The sequence below is a fragment of the Falco rusticolus genome, chromosome 4 (genome assembly GCF_015220075.1).
Source record: "Falco rusticolus isolate bFalRus1 chromosome 4, bFalRus1.pri, whole genome shotgun sequence".
NCBI classification, from domain to species: Eukaryota; Metazoa; Chordata; class Aves; order Falconiformes; family Falconidae; genus Falco; species Falco rusticolus.
The window spans coordinates 55,809,031-55,832,240 of record NC_051190.1 but is presented as its reverse complement, the minus strand read 5'-3'; the positions used below and the strand labels follow the sequence as shown (position 1 = coordinate 55,832,240).

The 23,210-nt window shown below is 46.3% G+C and overlaps 1 protein-coding gene across 2 annotated transcripts in view; it reads left to right on the top strand.

The window, feature by feature from the left end:
* Positions 1-1,175: 1,175 nt before the first annotated feature.
* The window catches only part of PLCD1 (phospholipase C delta 1), a 56,006-nt gene continuing 33,971 nt past the window's right edge, over positions 1,176-23,210 (top strand). The window contains exons 1-2 of one of the 2 annotated variants that reach the window (XM_037383963.1): positions 1,176-1,464; positions 15,342-15,506. In XM_037383963.1, coding sequence (XP_037239860.1) covers positions 1,431-1,464; positions 15,342-15,506 — 199 coding nt within the window. In that variant the 5' untranslated portion in view covers positions 1,176-1,430. Of the gene's footprint in view, positions 1,465-10,302; positions 10,581-15,341; positions 15,507-23,210 lie in introns of those variants that run through there. The other variant, XM_037383962.1, reaches the window with a different exon arrangement.

Below are 23,210 nucleotides of genomic sequence, written 5' to 3'. Positions count from 1 at the left end.
TCCAGCTGCTGTCCTGCCTGCCAGCAGCTGACTTTGCTGCCAAGTTTGCCCCTGTCCAAGTCAATGTCTCTTTGTCTTTGGGTTTGCAAAAGGAGTGCTCCTTTCTGGGTCCTTTGGAAAGTGTCTAGTAGGAGATAAGCCCCCCCCCCCATGCCATGCTGGTGATCGTGAGGTAGAAGAGTGTGTTTCTGAGGAGGCATGGGGTGGAATCTGCTCTTTTTTTTCTCTACTTGTTTGGTTTTGTTAGTTTTGTACTAGCACAAGGAGCTTTGCTATATTATAGCAATTTTCCTTGGATAGTGGCAGTAGCCTTTTATTTGTGGACTGTAAAACTATCTGAGAGCAACGTCTGGGCTCTCAAAGGAGCAGCCCAGTTCCTCCTGTCAGGAAGGGACAAACAGTCCCAGTCCCAAAATATTTTTTACCATGTGTTTCCCAGAGCTATCATCATCAGAGAGGGACTTATCCCTTATCAGTGGAGCTGCGGGTTTACAGCTACTGAGGAGTGACAGCTTTGAATCTGCCAACAACTCCATCAATTGTTTGCATCAAGATAACCTAATAACCAGAAATGGAAATAAACAACAGCAGAACAATAGCTGAAAATCTCCCCCAAACATTCAAGTAGAGGGAAACTTTACTTTCCCACACTGGATTCCCTTTCTTTCCCCCTCCCTGTTTGCCAGCATTATTTTTCTACACTTGAAAATCTAATTCAAGAGTAGGGGACAGAGTGGAAGAAAGTGCCACTCAGTAGAAGCCTCAGGACAGTGGAGTTTCTCCTGCTTTCTGTCTCGCTGTCTCAAATACAAAGCTTGTAACTTTTCGTCGGCTTTAAACTCATGCCTCTGCGAGCTGCGGTTACAGCTTCTATTCCTACATTGGCAATTTCTGACCTGGTTCCCCCGCTCCCTGCAAAAAGAAATATGCCCCCAGGAGGGTCTAAAAGCTCTTTACACCCAGGCCCCGACCACCGGCATCTGTTGAAGGCCCTTCCCATGACCTGGGGAGCCGGAAAGACAGATCTGCAGCACTGTGACTTGTGGAATCCTTGCTGGAAAGGAGCAGAGGCTGCGGACGAGCCGGCAGCCCGGCGCGGCGGCTCCGCTGTCAGGCCGCAGCGGGCACGGGGCGGGGGGGCAGCGGGGCGGGGCGGGGCCGCCGGCGCTGGGCTGGGGCGCTCGGCCGCACTCGCTGCGCTGGGCCGGCGGCGTGCGGGTGCGGGAGGGAAATAAATGAGGAGTCATAGCGAAGACGCATTTCCAGCCAAGAGGAAGGAGCAGGCCTCTCCGAAGGGAGCTGACGTTGGGGATTACGGGAGCAGAGGGAGCCTCGCAGGTCTGGCTTCCACCCCGCGCCAGTGCTAACATCTGGGCACAGCTGTTTCCCGGAGCCCTTTCTGCTGCTGCACATCGACTTGTTTTGCGGCAATGGAATTGAATGGCACTTTCCTCGCTTGCAACAGTAAGTCTGTAGAAATGTCCTTGCATTTCGGCTCTCTTGTTTCGTCCAAGAGCTTTATTTTTCTTCCCCTCTTCTCCCCGCCTCCTTTGCCTCCCCTTTCTCTCACTCGGAAGCAATGCAGCATTTTGTCGGTATTACAGAGAGAGACAACAGATTTTTCTCTGTTAGTAGGGTTAGCTGTGTGGGTAGGAAAGGTGGCTTGTCTGGATACGTGTCTGCAAGTCCAGAAAAGTTGATGCAGATCTCCTCCCCTTTATGGTGAAACTGGGTGAGACTGATGCTCAACTGAGTAAACTCATGGGTTTTGGTGAAGACAGCAGAGACAGGATAAATCACCTCAGCTCAACGTCTGTCCACAGGACTATAAATGTTAAGTACAAAATAAGTAATGTTTCTAAAAAAGAAGAAATCCTCTCTGCCATTCTAGCAAGTGAGATTTAGGAAGATTCAATTGGTACCAAGACTGGGAGGCTTGTCTTATAGACAGGGTAATGAAATATTCTTTATTCCCTTGATGGACTTTTAATAGATTGCTTTGTTACCTCTTCATTGTATTTTACTTACTCAGATGAGAAGAAACAACTCAGGACTGTGATAGCTACAGGTTGAAATGGAATATTGTGATCCCACAGAAATGGGGAAAGTCAGCAGTGCTTATTTTTAGTTCATGAGATAGCTGCTTTCTTACTGTAGCTGAGCTGTAAACAAAGAAACAAAAAAATTAATAGACCAATAAGTGACTGACCATGAACATAATCAGTTTAGCACTACAAGGAGAAATGTGAGAAGATTCTCCCAGGCTCGATAAATCTTTGCTGTGATTTTCCCAGATGCCAGAAATTGGACAGGAAGGTGAAACAGAGGTTAATGTTACACTTTTTTGTAGGCATCTCATTCATTATATAACCACTGGGGAAAGAAAGCTAAGAAATACATCTGGAACTATTAAAATATTTCCTATTCTGGCCTGTGGGTCATTTTTCAGTGACTATTATTGAGTCTTCTGAGGCTAGGAACCAAGAAGAATTCAGTGGCTGTTTGTTAATCTGTTTTCTTGTCTCAAGCAGAAAAATACACAAGTGCTGAATGAGCCAAGCTTTTTAAAAAAGTATTTACTGAAATTCCTTGACACATAACACGCACAAGTGCCAAAGTCACTCTGAATGCCAGGCTACTTAGACAAGAAAAGTTGCTCACATGTTTGTTCGTTAGCAGGATCAGATTTGTGCTATGTAGCTTGTCAGAAATTTCTCAGATACTGTGGTTTATAGACAGATATGTTTTGTTTATGGCTGTATGTTGAAACTCAGTTTCTTTAGTTTCTCTTTTTTTTTTTCCCAACATAGGTAAAACGTCTGTATTTACCATGCCAGAACTAACCACAGGCACGTGGCTCAGTCTCAGTAAAATATCTGACAGTCAGTAGGAGACACCTGAGATACGTTTTGGTAGCAGAAGTGGGTATTACTGTAGATGAGAGTTTCTGAAAAGTTTACATGGTTTTGTTTACTCTGCATTTGGATGGAGATCTGAGCAGGGAAGAAAACTGAGCATGCTCCCTTACCCACAGAGCCACAGCAGCTGCTGTGATTTAGCGGTCTGTGCCTTTTATTTTGAATGCATTTAATTCAGCTGGATGGGTTTCTTGTTGCTTATTTTATAAAGGGGTCATCTACATTTAGTATGCAATGCATCTGCTAAACTTGGTGGGCTATTAATAATCTTTCTCTTGCCTCATGAAGTTGGTTTGTTTCTGAACTGGGAGCCCTTGTGCTCACACAGATTATAGAATAGCTAATTTGTACTATGCCTTATTCTTATACACTGACTTTTTCATCCAAGACAGTGTGTACATTGTGCAGGGAATGCCACAGCCCCATTATAGGAAGGCCCTCTGCTCCATCCCAGGGTGAGAATCAGCCAGGAAGGGTTAGTAAAATCCTACAAACCAGGCCATTTCCTTGTTTCTTCTGTCAGGTATTCCTGAGGATTAACTTCTAAATTTCCAAGTGAATCATCTCCACCTGCCCTTTTTAGCTGGGAGCACTGAGGAAGCACCTTCTGACTTCAGCCTCCGTGGGTGGAGATAATGCTGCTTGGGATCAGTTGGGATCTGTTCTGAAGCAGCCTGTGACCTTAATCTCGTTTCCTACAAACAAAAGGCTTCTAGCACACCCAATTTGATGCAGGTTGTGTCTGATGCGTTACATGGGTTTTTTTTGAGCTGTAGAGTTTCTAGTAGTGCGGAAGAATTTGTGATACTGACACTTCTCAGTGCATTAAACATACAACTTGTCTCTTTTTCAGACAGGATAAGTAAAATTCATTTCGGGTCTTTTTTTAATTGTGATACAAAAGCTCCTAGTTTTCCAATCTAAGCAATGTCTTCTAGTAAAACTAAAGCCCGCAGCTGGTTTTGAAATTGTTGCCGGTGTGCAAAGCCCTAGCATCAGGCCCAAATGCAGATGAGTTTGGGCAAGAGGATGCTTGGGGAAAAATAGATTTTAAAGAGGAAATGACAGAGGAGGAAGAAGGAAACACAGTTGCTTGGAAAGCTGTTGCAAGTAGAAGAGATGAAAGGATATAGTCAACTACAGGGAAAAACAAAAGGGAGAGGTATGTGGAGAAGAGACGGTTTGTGCAAGATCCAGAAACTCAGCTGACTGGAGAGGCAGCTCTGGGGAGCCAAAGGTGTTGATGATTTGGGAGCCAAGTATAGTTTCCTTTACAGGGAGATCGACATATATAAACAGGTATTTATGAATGATAGCTGCAGACAAATACTTGGTGATTTGATCATCCAGGGTGGGATTCAGCTGGCTAAATGTAGGTACCTGCAAGAAATTTTAGGCTTATAGCAATCTAGACAGGTGAATTGTATCTTGCCTTCTCCTGGCCCCTTGTTCAGTGTGCTATAGATATACAAATACTACGAGACTAATCCCCAGCCCCTGCGTCCCCTAGGTCCTTACCATGGGTGGAGGGTCTCAATCCTTGCTCTGTCAAGCCCACCAGAACAGGAAGCTGCAGACCTTGGTCAAACGTGGAGGTTTTTTTTGTGTGTGTGTGTTTGTTTGTTTGTTTTTTTATGCAGGTAGAGAAGATTTTGCCACAATTTCTTCTAAACTGAGGTACTTCCATGCATTAAACGAACCAGTTTAGACAATGTGTGTGTGAAAAATCTCACAGCTCAGGCTGCCCCTCACATGGGTACCTTTTAAAGCCCTGTATTGAGACACCACACTCAACAAACAAGTTGAGTTGGTTGTTTTTGGCTAAATTTATAGAGTGCTGAAATTCCAGATAAATCACTTTGAGGGGAAAAAATGACATTTTCCCTAGTTTTGCATAATTCAATTGTGCAATTGAATTATTGCACAAATTTTTTCCTGCTACAGAATGGTGAGCGTGACCTGCATTTCATCTGTGGAAGAAATTTCAGCTTCTGAAGAATATGTTGAGAAAAGCTGCTAAGTGTCCTTAATAAAAATGAACCTGGGACCTACCTACAATTGACTTCAGTTTTATGAAAAGAACATCTTCATCAGCATGTGCCTAGAAACATGCCTTAGGAGTCAGGCAACTAAGCTGCATGAGTGCTCCTGGCTATTGATGCTGGTCCTATCCATCAAGTTGATGTCCTTTTCAGGTACTTTCTTCCCGCACTGTTCACACCAAATACTGGAAAAGCTGTAATTTACTGCAAGCCAGCGTTTGTTTTAGTGCCTCTGACTGCAGCCAAATCTATGGTGTGCACTGTAACGGAGGGACCAGTGGAAGGATCGAACCAAACCTTCAGTGTGGTTTTGCGTTCCTGAGTGCAATGAACTTTTTAGTTAGGTGTTTTGCCTGGATTTCATCAAGAGTGCAGGGCAGTAGCTGTTGATGGGTCACAGCCTGTGCTGTGCATGGATCCAGGCTCCCCTTTGAATGACCCAGACTGGCACAAAGATTTATGAAGATTTTCACGAATAAAGATCACAATTTGAATTGTCTGTGAAATTGCTGAGCAGGCAGCCTGGCTTCATCTATGCAAACCAGGGCCAGGGCTCTGCACCGTTTAACTGCCAGCACATTCCCCAACTTGGTTTTGATCCATAGCAAGCTAGCACATAGCATGATCCAGTGTGGGCCTGCAATCCTTCCCAGTAGGCAGTCTGGGTATAGTCAGCCTGTTTTGGGGAAAGAGGGTCGGGCTGCGTGGACTGATCAGAGCAGAGCTGGAGAAGGGACCATTCTCCTCCCAGAGACCTTGCACACAAGGTTAAACAGCCAAAGGATACAGAGAGAAAGTGGGGCTGAGAAATACCGAGCAAGGTGGCAGTGGTCACCTCAGTGCATCAGAAACCTGCCCGTCATAAGGCTTCTTGCCAGCATACCAGGAGAGGAAGGTTTTAAGCAGTGATTTGAAGGACAGCCATAACATGATACCTGGGGAGAATATCTGTTTGAAACTTTAAGGTCATCCTGCCCTGGCTCAGCAGGACCTGTCAAGCATCCTGGAAGGGGAACGGGGAAGAAAAGCCAATGTAAAGAATAGAAGGAGGTTTGCTGGTGCTGCCACGGGCTTTGTGGAGAAGCCCATTCTGAGTGTCGCCACAAGGTGGAACTTGGTACATAGCACATGCACCAGAGATACACCCACTGTAAAGCAGCATCATCTTTGGGCTGAGATGCACCAATGCATATGGTCTCAGCACCCACTCTCAGGTCCCCACTTCCCTGGATGGAGCAAGGAGGGGAGCGGTGGCGTAGAGGAGCTATTAGCATTTTTTGTTGTTGATGAGAAACTGGCTGTTCTCAAGCTCTGCTGTGCCAACAAGGCCTGGTCCTCGAAGGGTGTGAGGCATGGCTGGGGAGAACAAAGCTGGGAGCAGCGAGTGGTGTCCTGGAGGTAACAAGGAAGGAGCAAGATTTCTATGGGTGGGATGTGAGAGGGCACGAATGAAGTGACGAATGGACTCCAGAGGGAAAGGCAGGGCAGGTGGGACCCTACAGGCAAGGAAGGAGCCTCGCTGTCCTGTCCTTCTGGCAGAGTCTTGGCTGGAAGGCAACTTGCCATTGCTGGTACTACACTAATACCAGGCACAAAACTGCTAAAGAGCTTATACAAAAGCCAGGTTGAATACAACCATGGGATGATGGCAAATGACCAAAAGGTGCCTCTGCACTTCACAGGTGACATCAATGATTTGCAAAAGCACTGGAGAAACCTACAAAATCCTTGCCACTTGACAGGTTTGTTGCTTTTCTGAACAGCAGCCACTGCCCAGTACTGCAGCTGGTTGTGCTTGTTTCCAAGCATCTGCTGCACTGACCATATGTCTCATACTAGGTGTGCAGAATTAATCCTTGAACTTTATTTACCATCAGGAACTTGAGTTTCTGACTGATGTTTCACTCTGACAAGGGATGGAAGGTTGTTGTTTTACTACAGACCAGCTGAACTACAGCTTTTCCAAACTCTCATTGATTCTGAGTGCACCTGGACTGTATTGGTCTCACACTTGCTGAGGACTAGAAACATGTAGGGATAGACATTACAGTTCATTAATAAGCAGTGACACTCTGATTGTGCCATTACAATTATTAAAATAATTGTATTGAATTTCACTGGAAGGGAAGATGAAATTACAGTGTTTCTGCAAAGAATGGCATCATGTAAGAGATAATTTCTTCTTGGAAACAAACATAGAGCAAGGCACAGCCTTTGGCCCTTTTCAGTGGGAAAATCTCCCACTCCCACAAATAACATGACACTTGTTATTTGTTATGTAACTGTCACAGGCATTATGAGTCATAATAATTTACATCATGTGCATGATGCAATGGGGAAGTGAAGATGAGGTCATTGCCAGCATAGGTATTTTCATTGCAGTCCTAAATTATCACAAGTTTGGGCAAATCAGCAACTGATTTCCATCACGTCATTTGTGTCAGGGTAGTGTAAAGAAACTGTAATCAGTATTAGGGTTGTACTGCTTTTGGCATTGCCCAAACGCTGTGGTGATGGGAGAACAAGTCCAGCCCCAAAGAGCTCAAAACTAATCTGCTTCTTCCTCTGTGAAGTGGTAATAGTGCTTACTTAGCTTCTTTGTATAAGGATGCGATAGAGATTAATTCATTTTGGAAACCGTCTGAAGAGCAGCCTGTGCATTAATAGTTTTCTCACATAGCACATTTCCTACCAGATTCTACAGCCTTTCTATCTCAAGTGCCTGTTTCCTGGATATTAAAAGCATTTTGCTGACTTTAGGACCATGTTCTGACATCCTCGTTCACATTGATCTCCATTTGCTCTGTGAGTAATCCAGCTGGAATCAGTAGGATGATTAGCACAGCCCTTAACCTGGGCACGGGGACATGAATAACTTCACTCATGTGACTAGTGCCATTTATTTCAGTGGGATTGGTTATATAGGTAAAACTGCATGCTTGAGTGTTTGCAGGCTTTGGACCTAGTTAGGTGTTACCTGCAGTGAATAAGGGTTGGAGAATTTGTCCCTAAGCCATTTGCAGGAATCACTTCCTCCAGCAGTGGAGCGTGACGCAGCATCATGTAACATCAATAAGCAATGCCATGTAACCCACAGTGTCATGCTTACCCATCAGGCTTCATCTATGAGATATGAGATTGTCTTTGAATGACCTCAAGACCACAATACATCCAGATCTGTTGTTTCCCAAAGCAGGGCATTTCTGGCCCAATGATCATATGGTCATTTTAAAAACAAGCCGATTTTAACTGCCTTACATCTCTGAAGTCCTCACAACAGTAAAATTTGCACATTGTTGTTCTGGAGAAGTATATAAACTCGGTGAATGCCGACCCTGTGCTTTGCGTGTGTGCAGATTTCAGGGATAAGTATGGTAAATATTCTCTGAGGGCCTGGAAAGCTCCGAGCAGTGCTGTCACTGGCACTACTTATTAGGAATTAAGAGGAAAATTAAGCAGAGGGGCTCTGTGTGCTCCCAAATGGATCCCTATGGGACTCTGGCTGCTTCTGGACAGGAGCGCTGGTGCACAGAAGCAAATTGTTTTGTTAAGGCAAGTACGGGAGACCACTCTTCCCCACTCATTTAATTGGCTCAGTTCTCTTCAGTACAATGTGAAATATGGGAAGTGCTCAGAGACTGCTAGCTAATAAATATCATCTAGCCGTTACATATCATGGTGCCCACCTCCTAGCCAGGGAAAAGCAAAGCTCCCAGCTCTCAGGGGAGCACTACAGAGATTACGGCTCCAACACCCAGCCCCTGTATGTGTAGGGGGCTCAGAAAAAGCTGGAGGTGTTTCCTCAGACATCTACTGACTGCCTGGCTATTGTGTTCTGAAATGTCCCATCCAGAAAAAGCCTTTATTCTCCTTCACTGCCTGTCATTTGTAGTTGCAATGTGTAAATAAGGTGTTATTAGTTGTACTGCTGTTCAAGGCCATGCAATGGCTCTGCCTTGTCCCCAGAGAGTTTCTTACCTGCGGCATATGGCAGCGATTAATGATTCTGATCCTGTCCTTGTGCTAGTCAAATAATCCTGTCCTCTGTGCTTGCTTGTGAATGTTGGTAGGGCTTCCTTCAGGATGTGGAGAAAGAAGAGGGAGATGGCTGGATTGCCAGTCACCAGATATAGAGATTATGTTTCTAAAACCTGTATTGAATATGATGGAGGGCTGGCGATGGAGAGCCTTCAGTAACATCTCCAGCAGAAACAGTGACATGTAGTTTGCTGTGACATTTTTCGGGCATATGCTGATTCTGCAGTAAGGGACATTCACCCCTGGTGGTGACATCCATCTCCCTGCAGTATCTTCACCTCTGGCTTGCCTGGCAGGGCAGCAGCCAGCAAAGGCAATGACAAAAAAGCCCTAGTCTGTAACAAGGTCTGACCTAGGATGGAACAGCTTAATAAGCATAGCTGCTGTATTTCACTGCAGAAGGGGTCATGGCTAGGGAAGAGACGGATTTTAGTCCCAGCCATTGCTAGGGCAATGGGCAATGGTCATGAGTTTCAGCAAAGGAAATTTATACTGGTCGTAATGAACAAATTCTTCACTAAGAACATCTGAACTCTTGAACAGGGATGTAGATTGGCTGTGATGTCTCCATCCTTCTATATCCAGAACTCACCTGGACAAGGCTGTGAGCAACCCAATCTGCCTTTGAAGGTGACCTCTCTAAGTGGGTGGTTGAACTAGAGAGCTCCAGAGGTCCATTCCAGCCTGAATTATTCTCTGATTCTGCATTATCAGTGACTTATGAAACCACGATGGGGACATATTTCTGTACCAGACTATGGGATAAATTCGAATTACAAAAATATGACAAGAATTGTCAGAGCTATGCTGAAATGAAGGATAAGTGACTCACCCAAGTCATACCGGAAGTCGGTGGCAGAGAAGATCTGCTCCAGAGGCTTAGGAAAATGCTCTTCTCTGGGTGGAAAAGGAAAAGCATTAAAGCACAATTTCCGAGCAGCTTTTGGGCTACGTCTGGCCTGGCTAAAAGGTGGTTTTAGCTCCCTCTCCAGTGCCCGTCGGTGAGAACGGCAGGGAGCAGCTCTGCACAGAAGGGAAAGGGTGGAGCAGCCTTCCCCTGATCCAGGCGCTTGTGGGCAGGCAGGGCTGTGCCCTGGGCACTGATTAGGAGCCGCAAACAGTATCTGGGACTCCTCCAGCTCCCTGGAAATGATGCCGAAAACCCCACTGGCATATGACTGTAGGAAAACATGTTCCTTCTACCTAGGCAGCTGCCGGCAGGCTCCTTGCTGTAATTTTGCATCCAGTGCGTGCTGGTGAGCAAAGCAGGAGGAGAGACTTCCCGCGGTCCCACCCCCAGCTGGACTCTGCCCTCCCCTGCCTTCCCCTGCCTGCTCTCCCGCTGCCCCGTTCCCTCCGTGGAGCCCCGTTTCACGCCGCGCACGCCGGAGGCTCCTGGATGAGCTGGGATCCCCGCGGGGGTGGCGTGGCCCCCCATCCTGCCCGACGCCCCACGCGTGTCCCTGAGCACGGCGCTGGACCATGCAGTGCATCCGACGGCAGCCCAAGCGCAGCGTGTCCCAGGAAAACATCCTGCGGGAGCAGAGCCGTAGAGTGGCCGCGTTGAACGGCATCAGGCTGGGTAAGGGACAAGTTGGCCAGACCCTCGGCACTTCCACACGCTGGCAGCCGCTTCATTTCTGCCTCTTTTCCCTGCGCAGAGGCAGTGCTCCACCCTAAAGGCAACTCCAAGGTTATTTTTAAACTCCCGAGGTTTCTTTTCCTTTCCTTTGCCTGTACCCACCCGCCAGATGTTTAAACCGCTTCGTTTGAGGCATCAAAGAACGTGGGACCTCTTTGGCAAAGGGCTGGTTTCCAAATCTCTTGCTGGGCTTTCTGAACTGTCGTGGCTTGAGGGTGTTTGGGGAAGGCAGTGCCCTTTTCCTGCCTGATTTTAGGAGTTCTCAGTGGTATATTGCCACTTGCTGTAAGAGCCCGTGGAACCACTCAGAGGTCTGCATTCACCAGATAAAAGAAAGAGGAAACTCAGGAGTTTCATATTTCTGTGTGTGGCTATGAACTTATTGCTGGTTCCTGCTCTCTGGAGAGACAGCACAAGTGGATGCCAGTCCCTTGATTTCTGTGGCTACACAGGGCTGGTAGAAATGGAAAATCACCGTTTACGCACTCGAGTTCTTTAGATTTAATCAGAAAGGCTTTCTGCCCTTTTAAACTTGCAAACCTGAGTTATGTCTGGTCTTAAAGCAGGTGGGAGAGGTGAGAGCAAGCAGGACGAGGCTTGTTTTATAGCAATTGTAATTAATGTGTTTATATCAGATCAGCAGATTTGTGAGTGAGCAATGCAGAAATATGGATTGTCACTCTCTTCTCTGGTCATCATTTGATCTCCTTAGTGAACTCAAAGTCTCGCTTCTACCGTGACAGCTATTGTTTTATTGTTTCCTGCTTGCTGTAAACCTGAGATTGATAAGACAAAGGTTAACGTTTTCAATGTCTTAGGGCCTGAAGCTTCATAGTGCAGTATATTAACTTCACAGTTATTGTAGCGCCGTGTGTGCTTGAGGCGCTCCTACCTTTGCCAAACATGATTTTCACTCTGAACATTACTGCACACTAAATATGTTCTGTCTAGAAAGTGTGTGATTGATATTTTGCGAGGAGGGGGGCCTGACCCTTGAAACGCACTCTGCAATTTTGCATGCCAAGTATGTATTTGGTATTTCACAGAGGATGCTAAGCAAGACACATGTCTCAGGAAGGGTTTGGACATCTATTTCAGTGTGGTGATTATGCTTCTCATGCCTAGTCTTGTTATATAGTTGGAAACCAATACCCTTGTCCAGCTGCCCAGTGTTTTTAAAATTTTAAATCATATATCTGTATGATGACTCTGGTTTCTTTCATGCAAGTCTCCATTGCTGTGAGATGAAGGTCTGGACCACAAACCTCCTCAGCTCTGTGGGGTTGTTAGACAGAAATCCTCAGGAGCTTGTTCAGGCACAAAACCTGAAATGAGGTTTCTACTGGGAAAAGGTGTTTCTTTCTAGAAAGCAGTTGAAATGACCAAGAGAGAGTAATGTCCCACTGGCACATGAGGGGTGTGTTTGTCATTCCTGTCTCAGCAGATCAGAGCATCTTCTGCTCCATCTCTGATGTAACAAAACGCTGGTGCTTTGTAGATAGGAGTAGGGAAGCTAAGTGACTCACCCAAGGTCATTTAAAGAGTCTGTGGCAGTGTTTGTACTGGGTATAGGGGGCAGGACCCAAAACACTGGCCCTCTTTAAAACTGGCCCTCTTTCCTGGCCGGTTTAGGTGTCGGAGCTTGAACTGCTGCTAGGCAGACACAAAGCAGACCTGAAACAGACTGGGCCCACCTGGCTAAGGGGATGCCACTCCTTCCTCTGGGCCCACCGTCAGGTCTTCAGTCGGTACTTGGGGTCACCACCAGCAGAGGTCAACTCTGGGTGACTGCTCTCTATCTGAAAGGCCTCCCACATCAAAGGAATGACGGAGCTGTTAGACACCCATGACTAGCCCTCTTGCCCTTTCCTGGGCAAACTCGCTGTCTCCTAGAGGCAAGGTTGTCTCCATCCCATCCCTGGCTTCTCTCACTGCCCTCTGACTCAGGCTCTGTGCCATCTTTAATTTTTGCCATGCTTTCACCATGCACCATCCCTCTTCATCTTTCCCTCTTGCTCTTGCAGAGTGCAGTGGCCTCCTTTGCTGAGTCATTTAACCTGGCCTGATCCTCAGGCATGGTGGCCAAGAATGAGTGGGAGGGCTGCTCCCTACCCACAGTTAGATCCTCTGAAGAGGAAGGGGGTTTTTGACCCACATTAATGCACTGACTGGGCTGTGCTGGTGAGCAGGGCAAAGGGCTCTGAGCTCCAGCTTGTGTCTGGCCTGTGTAGATCCAGCCTGGAGGAGGGCAAGCTGCTCTTGGCTGCTGCCTGTGCCCATCCAGGTTTGCCTGTATTACATTGATGCCGTTCTTTGGGGTGTCTAGGTAGCATGACACATTATGCATGCTGCATGCAGTGTCTGTGTAACACAACATGCCCCAGTTCACAGGGATTTCTCATTACACACTTATGCACATAGACACCCAAAGGAATTGATGGCTTTCCTGCTTTCCTCATGTCACCCTAGGATGGCATGTCCTCTTCCTAGTCCCATGATGTCTTGCATGGTTGGGATTTGAAGGAAGAGAAGGAATGAGGCTGGGAGCCAGAACAGAAATGTTGTAGGTGAATAGAGAGAAGGAAGAGATTTGTTTCTTCTCCAGAACTCTTGAGGGATACACAGAGATGTTAGTGAGGCCTAAGTCTTGTGATACCTTCTCGGCACTTGGAAAACCTTTGCCTCGCAGGGGAGACCTTAACACTGTAAGTCAGGAGACCTGTGAAGCTGTTGTGATGTCTGTTGTTCCTCTGGTTGGCCTGGCCTCTTGTCAACCCATGGGTATGCCTGATCTCACCAAACCCCGGAGGGTGTCCCAGATCTTATGGCTGGGGTTAATCTTTCACTCTTCTGTGTTGTGGAGGTGACTTTTTTCTTCTCTCTGTGAGTTTCTTTCTGAGGCTTCTAGAGGAGGAAGCATTCAAATTCTCCCCTTGAGAACCTCCAGACCAGACAAGCCAAGATGCCCAGGGGATGCTGTAGCATGTGAAGACAATTAATGAGATGGCTAACTGAATGTAGAGGAAGGAGAGAGGCCACATCCACCTTTTCAGGATCTCCAGCTCCCACTGTGGCGCTTTCAACTCAGGCTCAGCTTTGGGTGTGCTCCTTAGTATCTGCAAAACCAGTGAAATGGTATGAGCGCCCCACTGAGTGAACACTGGACTCCCCTAATATTTATCTCTGGTGGAGATTGCAGGCTTTCTTTGGCAACCTAAAATGTTCTCTTTGGGCCAATGTATCCCACTTACAAACTCATGGTGCTGCATTTTGCTGCTGCTACCATGACCCCCCTTGGTGCTCTGCAGCACCTGGCACTTCAGTTTCCTGTATGAGTTGTCAGGAGTTTGGGGATTTGGACACTTGGATCTCATCCTGGGTTTGTTTTTTCAAGCAGGTCTGAAGTGATGCTTAGTAATTTATTGCCTTGCCCTGTTTAAAAAACAATTCAAGGCAGCAGTGTCTTCCAGAGGAGGACAAACCCAATGTCACAAGGAAATGCCACACTGCAATATATATGTTGTTGCATAAATCAGTTAACTTGGATTTCTGCTTTGTGAGATCCCACGTTATGTTTACGTAGCACTGGGAAATTTCCCATAATGTGAGTGTCAGGTGGCTGTGTTGTGAAGATAAGGTGAGCAAAAATCCCATTGAGTTGGGATGTGCTTGATCAGTACTACAGAGCTGAATGCTGTTTCACCGGCTTGGAAACAGCCTTTCATGCAGTGTCAGAGAGATGCAAGGTGCCTATTACAGAAAGCCCAGGATGTGTTTCTCATGTTTCATGCTCTCACCCTCCCCAGCCCACACACTCCAGATCTGTAATTAATGGTTGTTTTGAGGGACAGATTCTCCATAGTATTTAGGTATGTGGAAGTCCTATGCTGCTGAGACATTCAAAACCGTGTAGAATGCCAAATCTGTGTTTTCAAAGTCTCAGTAGATGCCTGTTGCCTCTCTAGATGTCTAAGTGCTTTTCTGAATCTAGATTAAGATGTGAAATCTGAAGTTCCTGGAGCCAGAAGCTCTGTTTGTTATTACTTGGCAATGTGGTGGCCTAGTAGGGTAAGAAAGATAAAGGTCCTCTCAGATACTGGCTGGGCAATGAGGAGAGCATGGCTGCTACCTTATTACTGCCTTATTGATGTGATGGTACCTGCAACAAACTTACCTGTGTATGTCCTAAGCTTTATGACACTGATCTTCAAAATTCCCATGTGGATGGGAAGGGACTGCTTGCTAGAGAAAGAAGAGCGATATCTTTGTGTATTCCTGTTTCCACAAAGGAAATTTGTCAGAAAATAGATTTGAAATCACTTCAAAGTTCCTGACAGCACTCCAATTACAAGTTTTACAGCTTGCTTTCCTTTGCTTTTACTGACATGTTGTTGGTTTGTTGTAATTTTTGCATCCTAAGTTTACTCTATATTTGCCGGGAAGAAGGTGTTTTATGTTTGTAAACCAACTAAGAATTGTGTTTGGAGTCAACCTAAGAAATCTACAAGGCTTCAGCCTCTTTTGTGAGCATAAAGGGTGGCATGGCGGATTTCTTGGTCTCTTTCCTCTGCTGTCCTCCCCAGACCTGGCTGCACTGCAGTGGTTGTCTATGTCTGTGATTGGTGTCCTGTGGAAGGGAAAACCCTATAAGCATAATTTCTTGAGTTGACTTATAATATTATCACTACTGTTTCTCTGCAGGCCTGAAAGATGACAAGGATCTGAAGTTCCTCCTGAAAGGCAGCCAGCTGCTGAAAGTGAAGTCAGGCTCTTGGAGGAAGGAGCGGTTTTATAAGCTCCAGGAGGACTGCAAAACCATATGGCAGGAATCAAAGAAGATGCTGAGGTCTCCAGAGTCACAGATCTGTAAGTTTGCTTCATCATAGGCGTGGGGCACTGTGGGCAGAGGTGCTTAGGGTGAAGCAGGACCATTACACTTGTGATGTGGAGGTAGGGCTTGGAGCAATGAGACCAGATCCTTCATACCTCCTGTAACATACAAGCTGAGCAGTGGTGTCAGCTCTGGAGACAGCTGGGAGGAATCTGCCATGTCAGGAATGGCTACATTTCCCAAGCTCATGAGCTACTGCTTAAAATCGTTGTGGGGCAGACCACGCTGGTGTCAGCGTCCCTGCCTGGCTCGTTTCCTCCCCAAAGCAAGAGTTCAGGTTACTCAAGTGTCCGGGCCCTAATGCTCAGTGTGAGCCATGGTTTGAGCATCTTCAGTGTGGTATGGTGCGCTTGGGCTGCTGGTCTGGGCTCTGCCAGAAGTCTACAACTTCTTTTCTGCCTGCAGCCCCTGGGAAGGCTAGTATTTAAGCCTCACAAGGGAGCCACAGAGATGTGGAGATCAAAGGGCTGGCAGGAGATATCTCTGGGAAGAAAGGCTTGTTCTTATTCTTATCTTGGAAACCCAGAATGTGCCCCATTGTAACAAGTCCAGATACAACAGTTACCATTATATGGAAACAGGGAAAACCATTCTGTGCCAGCATCACCCAGCTTGGGGCCATAACTGGGACCAGGAGCCCAACTGTGCAGTCAGAATGGGATCAAGTAGAGTGTGTATCTCTTTATATCTGTTTATATCTGTTTTTTCTTTTCATTTGGTATTCTTCTGGCATATTTCTCTGTCACTAATCATCACAGTCTTATAAATCCAGGAGGTAAATTAATAATGTGCAATATATTTTGTGGCATGCTGAAATGTAGAACACACTGTCTGTGTTATTTACACAATTTTTTTGGTAACAATCATATTAACTAAATGAAGGGTGGGTCTTCCAAATTACACGCTTCCCACAAGCAGTGATAAGACTTTTAGTAGGAGGAGTAAGGTAGCAGGGCAAAACATGTTTGGTTTATAACCCTGATGGCCACACTCGTCTCACATGACCTTGGGCACCATCTCTTGGTGCATCCTTCCCCACACATTTCCTTTCCTCTCCTCTATCTAGCTATAAAAGGCTTTAGGTTGGAGGTGGTCCCTTACTGTGTGCTTGCATGCCCAGCGTGGCAGTGTCCTGGGCTCAGCTAGGCTGTTTAGGTACCAATGCAATAACCCATGATAACAACATCAAATGCAGAGGCCTTAGTGAATGTTTGAGGTCTGTCCCATATCCTTTCCCAGATAATGTCTTGCTATAAAGCAAATAAGGATGCAGTTGAGAGGAATGACTTTCAGAGCTTTCTTTCCTCTGCTCTGAGCCAGCAGTTTCTAAATTATGGGGGCTGAGAACACCTCCAGCAACAATCCTGACACCGCCTGGTCCTCTGAAGTAAAGGGTAAAGGATCCTTGGGCTGTGGCTCCAGGGACCTTGTTGTCTGCTTGGAGAAGCACTGATCAAACCTATTGCCCCCGTCGCTGGGGCAGTGGCATTGAGACCTGGCACAACTGTAACTCTTTCATATACTGAGCTGTAATAAAAGCCCTGCAGCGAGATCAGATCCTTTGTGCTGGCTGTTGGGCGCAGGCTGGGAGTGTGTCTATGTGGGTGTGGATTTACAGCACTCAAGATACACTTTGCTAACTGGGCACAACCGATGTTGCCACACTCCTGGAGACGGAGTCAGTGCCGCTGCAGGAAGGAGAGCTTGCTGTGCCCTGGGAGTGTCCTCAGTGCTAAGTGACGGTGGAGCGATACTGCCTACTGACTCACACCCACGTTTGCGTGCACTGTACCACCTCCATGCATGCGCACCTTTCCCCAGAGAAAGATTCCTGTTTTGTCATCAGGATAGCAGGAAAGGGGACCAGGCAGCTAAGACAGAGCTTGTCCTTGCTGCTTTGAAAAAACAGGCTCTGGCAGGGCTCTGGCTGGACTGGCTTCGCACCCGTACGCTGGGCTAGCTGCGGAGGCATGCCTGGTGCTGGGTTGACCTACCAAGTGTGCTGGGGCAGGCTGTGTCCCACATGCTTCTGGGAGGGTCTGAAGCTGTGCCGCAGTTGTGGCTTAAGCTTTCAGAGGGGCACCTCAGGGCTGCTTTCAACAGGTGCTCTGGATGCATCTGAACCTGGAAGTCAACAAGAGAGATGAGTACTGAGTGGACTGGTGCCTGCCCAGTCCCAAGGCGTAACCCCAAGGACATCTATTTTCCCATGCCTTTTTCCTCTGAGACCTTCCGTTCTCAAGTTTTCAGAGTGATCACTGGGGTTGAGTTTCTTTCTTGAGCTTTTAACGTCACCAGGCTGTTTTGGATTTAGGTATAGAGAAGATTACCCCTGGTTAGTGTTGTGTCCTACGGAGGGCTCTGTCACTACACCTACCTTCTCATTTGGTCCAGTGTATGGAGGTGATCAAATGAGAGGAAGAGTGCAAGGTCATGATTTGATACTCAAAATCAGGGACTTCAACATGAGTCTCTCCAGAGGGTCACCCTTTCTTGTTAACAGACAGTAATTTTTGCCCTCCAGTACAAAGCCTTTCTGAAACTGCAGATAAGCTGCCTTTTTTAGGAAGGAAAAAGAATGAGCAGAATGGAAACTGGGAGGTTTTAGCAGCAGGTCTAATCTTATCTGCAGGATTGCTGACAGCAAGCAGATGGAGGCACCTCAGAGAAGTCTGGGTAGAGTAAAAGTTTTATTTTTCTTTGGACAGTTTCCTGTTATTTCTGTTACTGTTCGTATAATCATGCAGAAAAGCTATTTGTAAACCATTGTGTGGTGGTGTCTAGTAGATAAAACTGGGGACTGCCAAGGTTAGACAGACAAATCTCAGATGCTTGAAGTTAAAAAACCCCAACACATCAGAGTTGTCACAGACACAGATGTTATCTGGATCAGATACACAGGGTACAGCCAATACCTTCCTCTGTTTTTATATTAAACAACTGGAAATTTAGATTGGATACTGTGTTGATAGCTATTACCCACAGGGCTTTTTGAGGGATAGCCAATATGGTTCTACGAAGGTAGAACATAATCCATTTGTGCCTTATTGTCCATAATCCATTATTTTTCAGTGTGTTCCATTTAGGCCCAAGGGTGGAGGTTTTTTTTTCCAAAAGCCCTTGAAGCATCTTAAGTGATCAGTTTTCCAACAAATGTGTTACGCCCTGTGTGTATGTCTGGTTAGCTCCAGCAGAAGCATAGGAGTGCTGGGCACAAAGAGCTGTACAAAGGCACCTTTAAAAATCCGTTTTTCACCATAGCCTTCTACATCCTGTATCTGAGCTGCATACCAGGCCTATAAACGCACTGCTGCTCTCTGTTATCTTAAATGTTGTGTAGAGCCATGGTCAGGGTGGATCCTTGTTTGGCTCATGAGGCTTTTACACATGGGACAGCATTCTCCCTGGGCTAAGAAAATAGGGTTCTAGTGGCAGGATTAACAGTTTGAGGGCAAAGAAAAGGTTTGTGCAAGAGAGCTGGTAAATAGTTCAATCAAAACTAGTTCACTCCTGAGCATCAATATGGTGGGAGAGAGGAGAGCCAAAGGGGGAAGAGCAGAGGGTCTTGTGTTGAAAGAGCAGCAGCCTGTCAGCAACAGTCTCTTGTTTAGCTGTGGTAAAATATCAGGTCTCACCTATGTGAAAAAAAGATCAAAAAGGCATGTGCTGCTTTCAGTGAAATTGATTTTTGAAAGTCTTTTCTTAAACCACCTGAAATCCCTAGCATGAGCTCACTTAAGCCAGACTCAATCCCTGTAAAACTCCATGAGCTTGGGGATTTGTAGGGATGGTTGAAAACTTACCAGCGAAACGTCCTTTTGAGCGTTTGGTGGAGAAGCAGGATACTCAAAGCCAGAAGGAAAAGACTGAATGAGTTGTTTCAGATTTAGGGGTGCTACAGTGGAGCCCTGGGAAAGCTGGTGCTTTGCTACCTCCTGCACTCTTTCTGTGCTGGAGACTCAGGGAGATGACGTATTCCATGACAGCGGTGAGCAAGCTTCAGACACTGCACCAAGGATGACTCACTGTGGGTGCATTGTTGAGTCACTAGCAGTGTAGTCAAGAAAGACATTTAGGAGTTTTGGCTGAAATATTTCCATTTCTGGCCAAAAGCTTTACATAAAAACCACTGTTGTTAGGTTTTTTTCCCTGTATTTTGGTGGTTTTTTCCCTGTATTTTGGTTAAAAGAATCAATTTGGGAAGTTTACAGAGGTGAGCTAAACTGAGTTCAGTTGCACAACTGAATGTTGCAAGTGATGATTGTATTATTATTTAAAGTAATGAAACTGATATTTTGAAGTGATGATTAATTATCCTCACTAATAAAAATGCATAGAATTTCTTCCAGTTCCCCTGACTTCTGAGCCAATTATAGGATATTTTTGCATGATTTAAATGTAGTACAAAGGCTTTGTGTTTATAGCCCACTACCAGCGTTGAGCAGAAAATGTTTTCTTTCATTTTTGAGTTCTTGTGAAATTTAGGAATGCTCTTAAAATGCCATGCGATGAACATACCATACCATTTTTATGGAAGAATGAACAGTGGTCTCCATTGAGTTAATGCCCTGAACTTGCTTGCAGAAGAGCAGAAAAAACATGATACTACTCGGGGCTTGCTCAAGTCAAGAAGTGAAAACTTTAAATTGCTCCTGATAAGTGCCTAAAGTCAACAGAAACTCTCAGCAACCTGTATATGCGCGGCAGGCAGCTGGCTGCACTGACAGTTTCCTTCTGGAGCTGGTTAGGCAGTTTCTTTAGGAATCATTGCTTCATGGTCAGACATATATTTGTCCCTGGAAAAATATTTGCTGATGTGAATGTGTTATGCAAGGCACCAGTCAGCTGTGAAAATAAAACTGCCTGTCTGTGGGTCTCATTAGTTTTTATCAAAATCACCAACCCATAAAACAAGTCATTTCAAATGCAGAGCTGCCTGTTTTTTCGATTTAATTTTGAATCAGGCCACCGCATGCGTTGCTGTGACAGTTTTCATCACAGGCAGCGTGCTGACAAATATTGACCTTATTCTCCATAGCATATGTTAAATGCAAAGACAGAAGTGTTGAGAGCCTTAGATCCAAATTTAATGGCACTGTAATGGCGGAAGTAGGGACTAGTTTCAGAAATAGTTTGCAGGGCCCTGGTTGTGATGTGTGGAAGGAATGTAAATAGACATCACTCTATTTACATCAACACCCTGGGCTGTGTTGGGTAGACAGAAAGATTGGGTAAAGACTTTATATTAAAAGGTATTTCCAAACAACCTGTGAAATTACATGTGCACTGCATCACTGGTTGTCAGCTGCTGACACACACCAGCACTGAGGACTGACTGCTGTGCAGCAGCTCTCAAGTTAAAACAATGTGCTGAGCAAATCAGTGGAGGGGGAGAGGAGAAGAGAATGGATGAGGAATCAGCAGCTTGGACCTGCAGTAATTCACGCAGAGGGAGATGAAAGTGCAGTGTGGTCAGGGCTAAGAAAGCACAGCACAGTGGGGCTCATGCTAAACCCACCCCTGAATCATTATGTTAAAGCATCCCTCAGGGATGAGGGTGATGGATAACCTTTGGCATTCCCAGTCCAGCAAGTTGACAGTGCTCCAGCTCCCGCTGATTATAAAGGTCCTGGTCCCAACTGCGTTTGGCCGTTAGCTTCAGCCACCTATAGTGAAACTGAAATCAACTAAACAGCTTTTTCTGGGGTGAAACCAAAAAGAGAAGCAGCCAGTAGTGCCAGTTTGCCCCACGTGCTCTGCGTGTTGTGCAATCCGTGTAAGTCTTGCTGCAGTCATCTTGGCTGGCAGGGCAGTCCTGGGGTCAGGGAGCAGCTTTCGTCTGTTCTTGACAAGATGCTAAGCCAGCCTGGCTGAGCTGCAGCTGCTGAAGGTCTGATCTCTCTGCAGACATGCAGTATTGTGTGCAAATGCGGTGCAAGCTATTAACAGCAGAGTACATTTCTCATCTGCATTTCCTGACAGTAAACAGAAGTGACTTACTGAGACAATTAGAGCGGGATGGAGTAATTCAGTGTGACTGAATGCCACATTGCAGAGATCACTACTTAATGACAGGGAGGTAGGATAAGGAAGGAAGAGGATCTGAGGAGCATTTCCCCAGAGTGAAAAAACTGCCCTTCTTTCCTGAGGAGTAGCTCAAGGACAGCTGTGCTGGCAGTGCCTCCAAGTGTCGATAGATTGACCCTTCTCTCCCTCTTTATCAGCAAAGACACAAGGAGGGAGGAAGCACCTTTCAGTCCTTGTCCTTCATATGCTCAGTGGTTTCCGGGATATGTGGGTTCAGTTCCTTGTTGTCTCTCTTTTCCGTAAGACTTGACAAAATATCTCCTCTCAGAGGGCTGCCTATCAAACAGGAGGAAGGCAAAGGGTGATTGCTCTCTGCCTCCATTGCTCCTTTCCCTGTATTCCTTAGGATTACCAAAATGTTTTACTGTCGGTGCTCCCAGCACAGTCTGGACATTTTACCTGTGGAGCAGTGATGGGAGAAGAGGTGGAGAGGCCAGTGGCAAGGGCTCATGTCTCAGATAAGTGCACTGATTATTAGACACCTTACCAGGCTTGTCCTTCCGGCTCTTCAGCCCTTGTATTTTTGGCTGCTCAGTGGCTCACAGTGCGTACATGTGACTTGGATGCACTTCTGAAGCCTGAAAGCTCTGGGGCTACAGCTTGTAAGGTGATGGTGAGATTGACTTTATGTCCCTCTCCCTAATGCTTCCTGCATGAATGATTCTCACACAAATGGTCATCCTCTCCCCACATGCATGTAGGGCTGAAACCCTTGCACTGGGGTGTGTTTGAGGGCACCTCATGGAGGATGGTCAGGCCAGCCCAGGTCCTGCTGGAGGGAGGTGGGGAGGGACCCTTTTGTGCATGGGCCACTTGAGCGAAGAAACTAACTTCTGGGGCATGGGGTAGCTTTTGGGTCAGGCAGAGGCACAGGTGAGGCTCTGCACCTGCTCAGCAAGGTTTTGTGGGTCACTGTTTTGGACTTGGGTACTTGCAGACTCTCCCAAGTCCGATTACAGACACACCAGTGTGAATCACAGCTTTTGTTTTCCTTTGAGAGGTGTTTGTCTTCCTTCTGCATGAGCAGATGAGTTTGCAAGTGTAACAGCAAGTTCCTTGAAAGCCATGAAGAGAGAAATCCAAATCAAAAGAGACACCCAAAAGATGCATGTTGGTTGCTTGAAAGCATCACGGTTGTCACAACTGGCCTCCTGCGGGCCTGACTCATACCTGCCTGCTAATGCCACGCGTGAAATGGGAGAAGGGCATGGCACTGAGAATTACCAAGGGAGGAGCACAAGGGCAGTATGCAGTGATGAAAACTGAAAGGAGAATTAAAAAGCAAAGTTCTCAACATATCCCCGAGACTAGTTCAGACAGGAATATTTCACTGGAATGCTGCTGTATGTTCATGTCAGTGGGGAGCCTTTGGCTGTGGCACTGGCTGAGCAGCATCTGCAGCAGCTGGGAGGGCTGACCGGGACGTAACCTGTTTGACTCAATGTCTGGAGGCCAGGATGGACACAAGCTTCCTTGTCTTGTGCTTCACGTTTTGGGCTTTACACAAACCACCTCTTCAGCAGACGTAAACACTCAGGAGAAGTAGATGCAAACTTTCCAGATTTTCTTGTGCTTGTGGTTACCTCCTCACT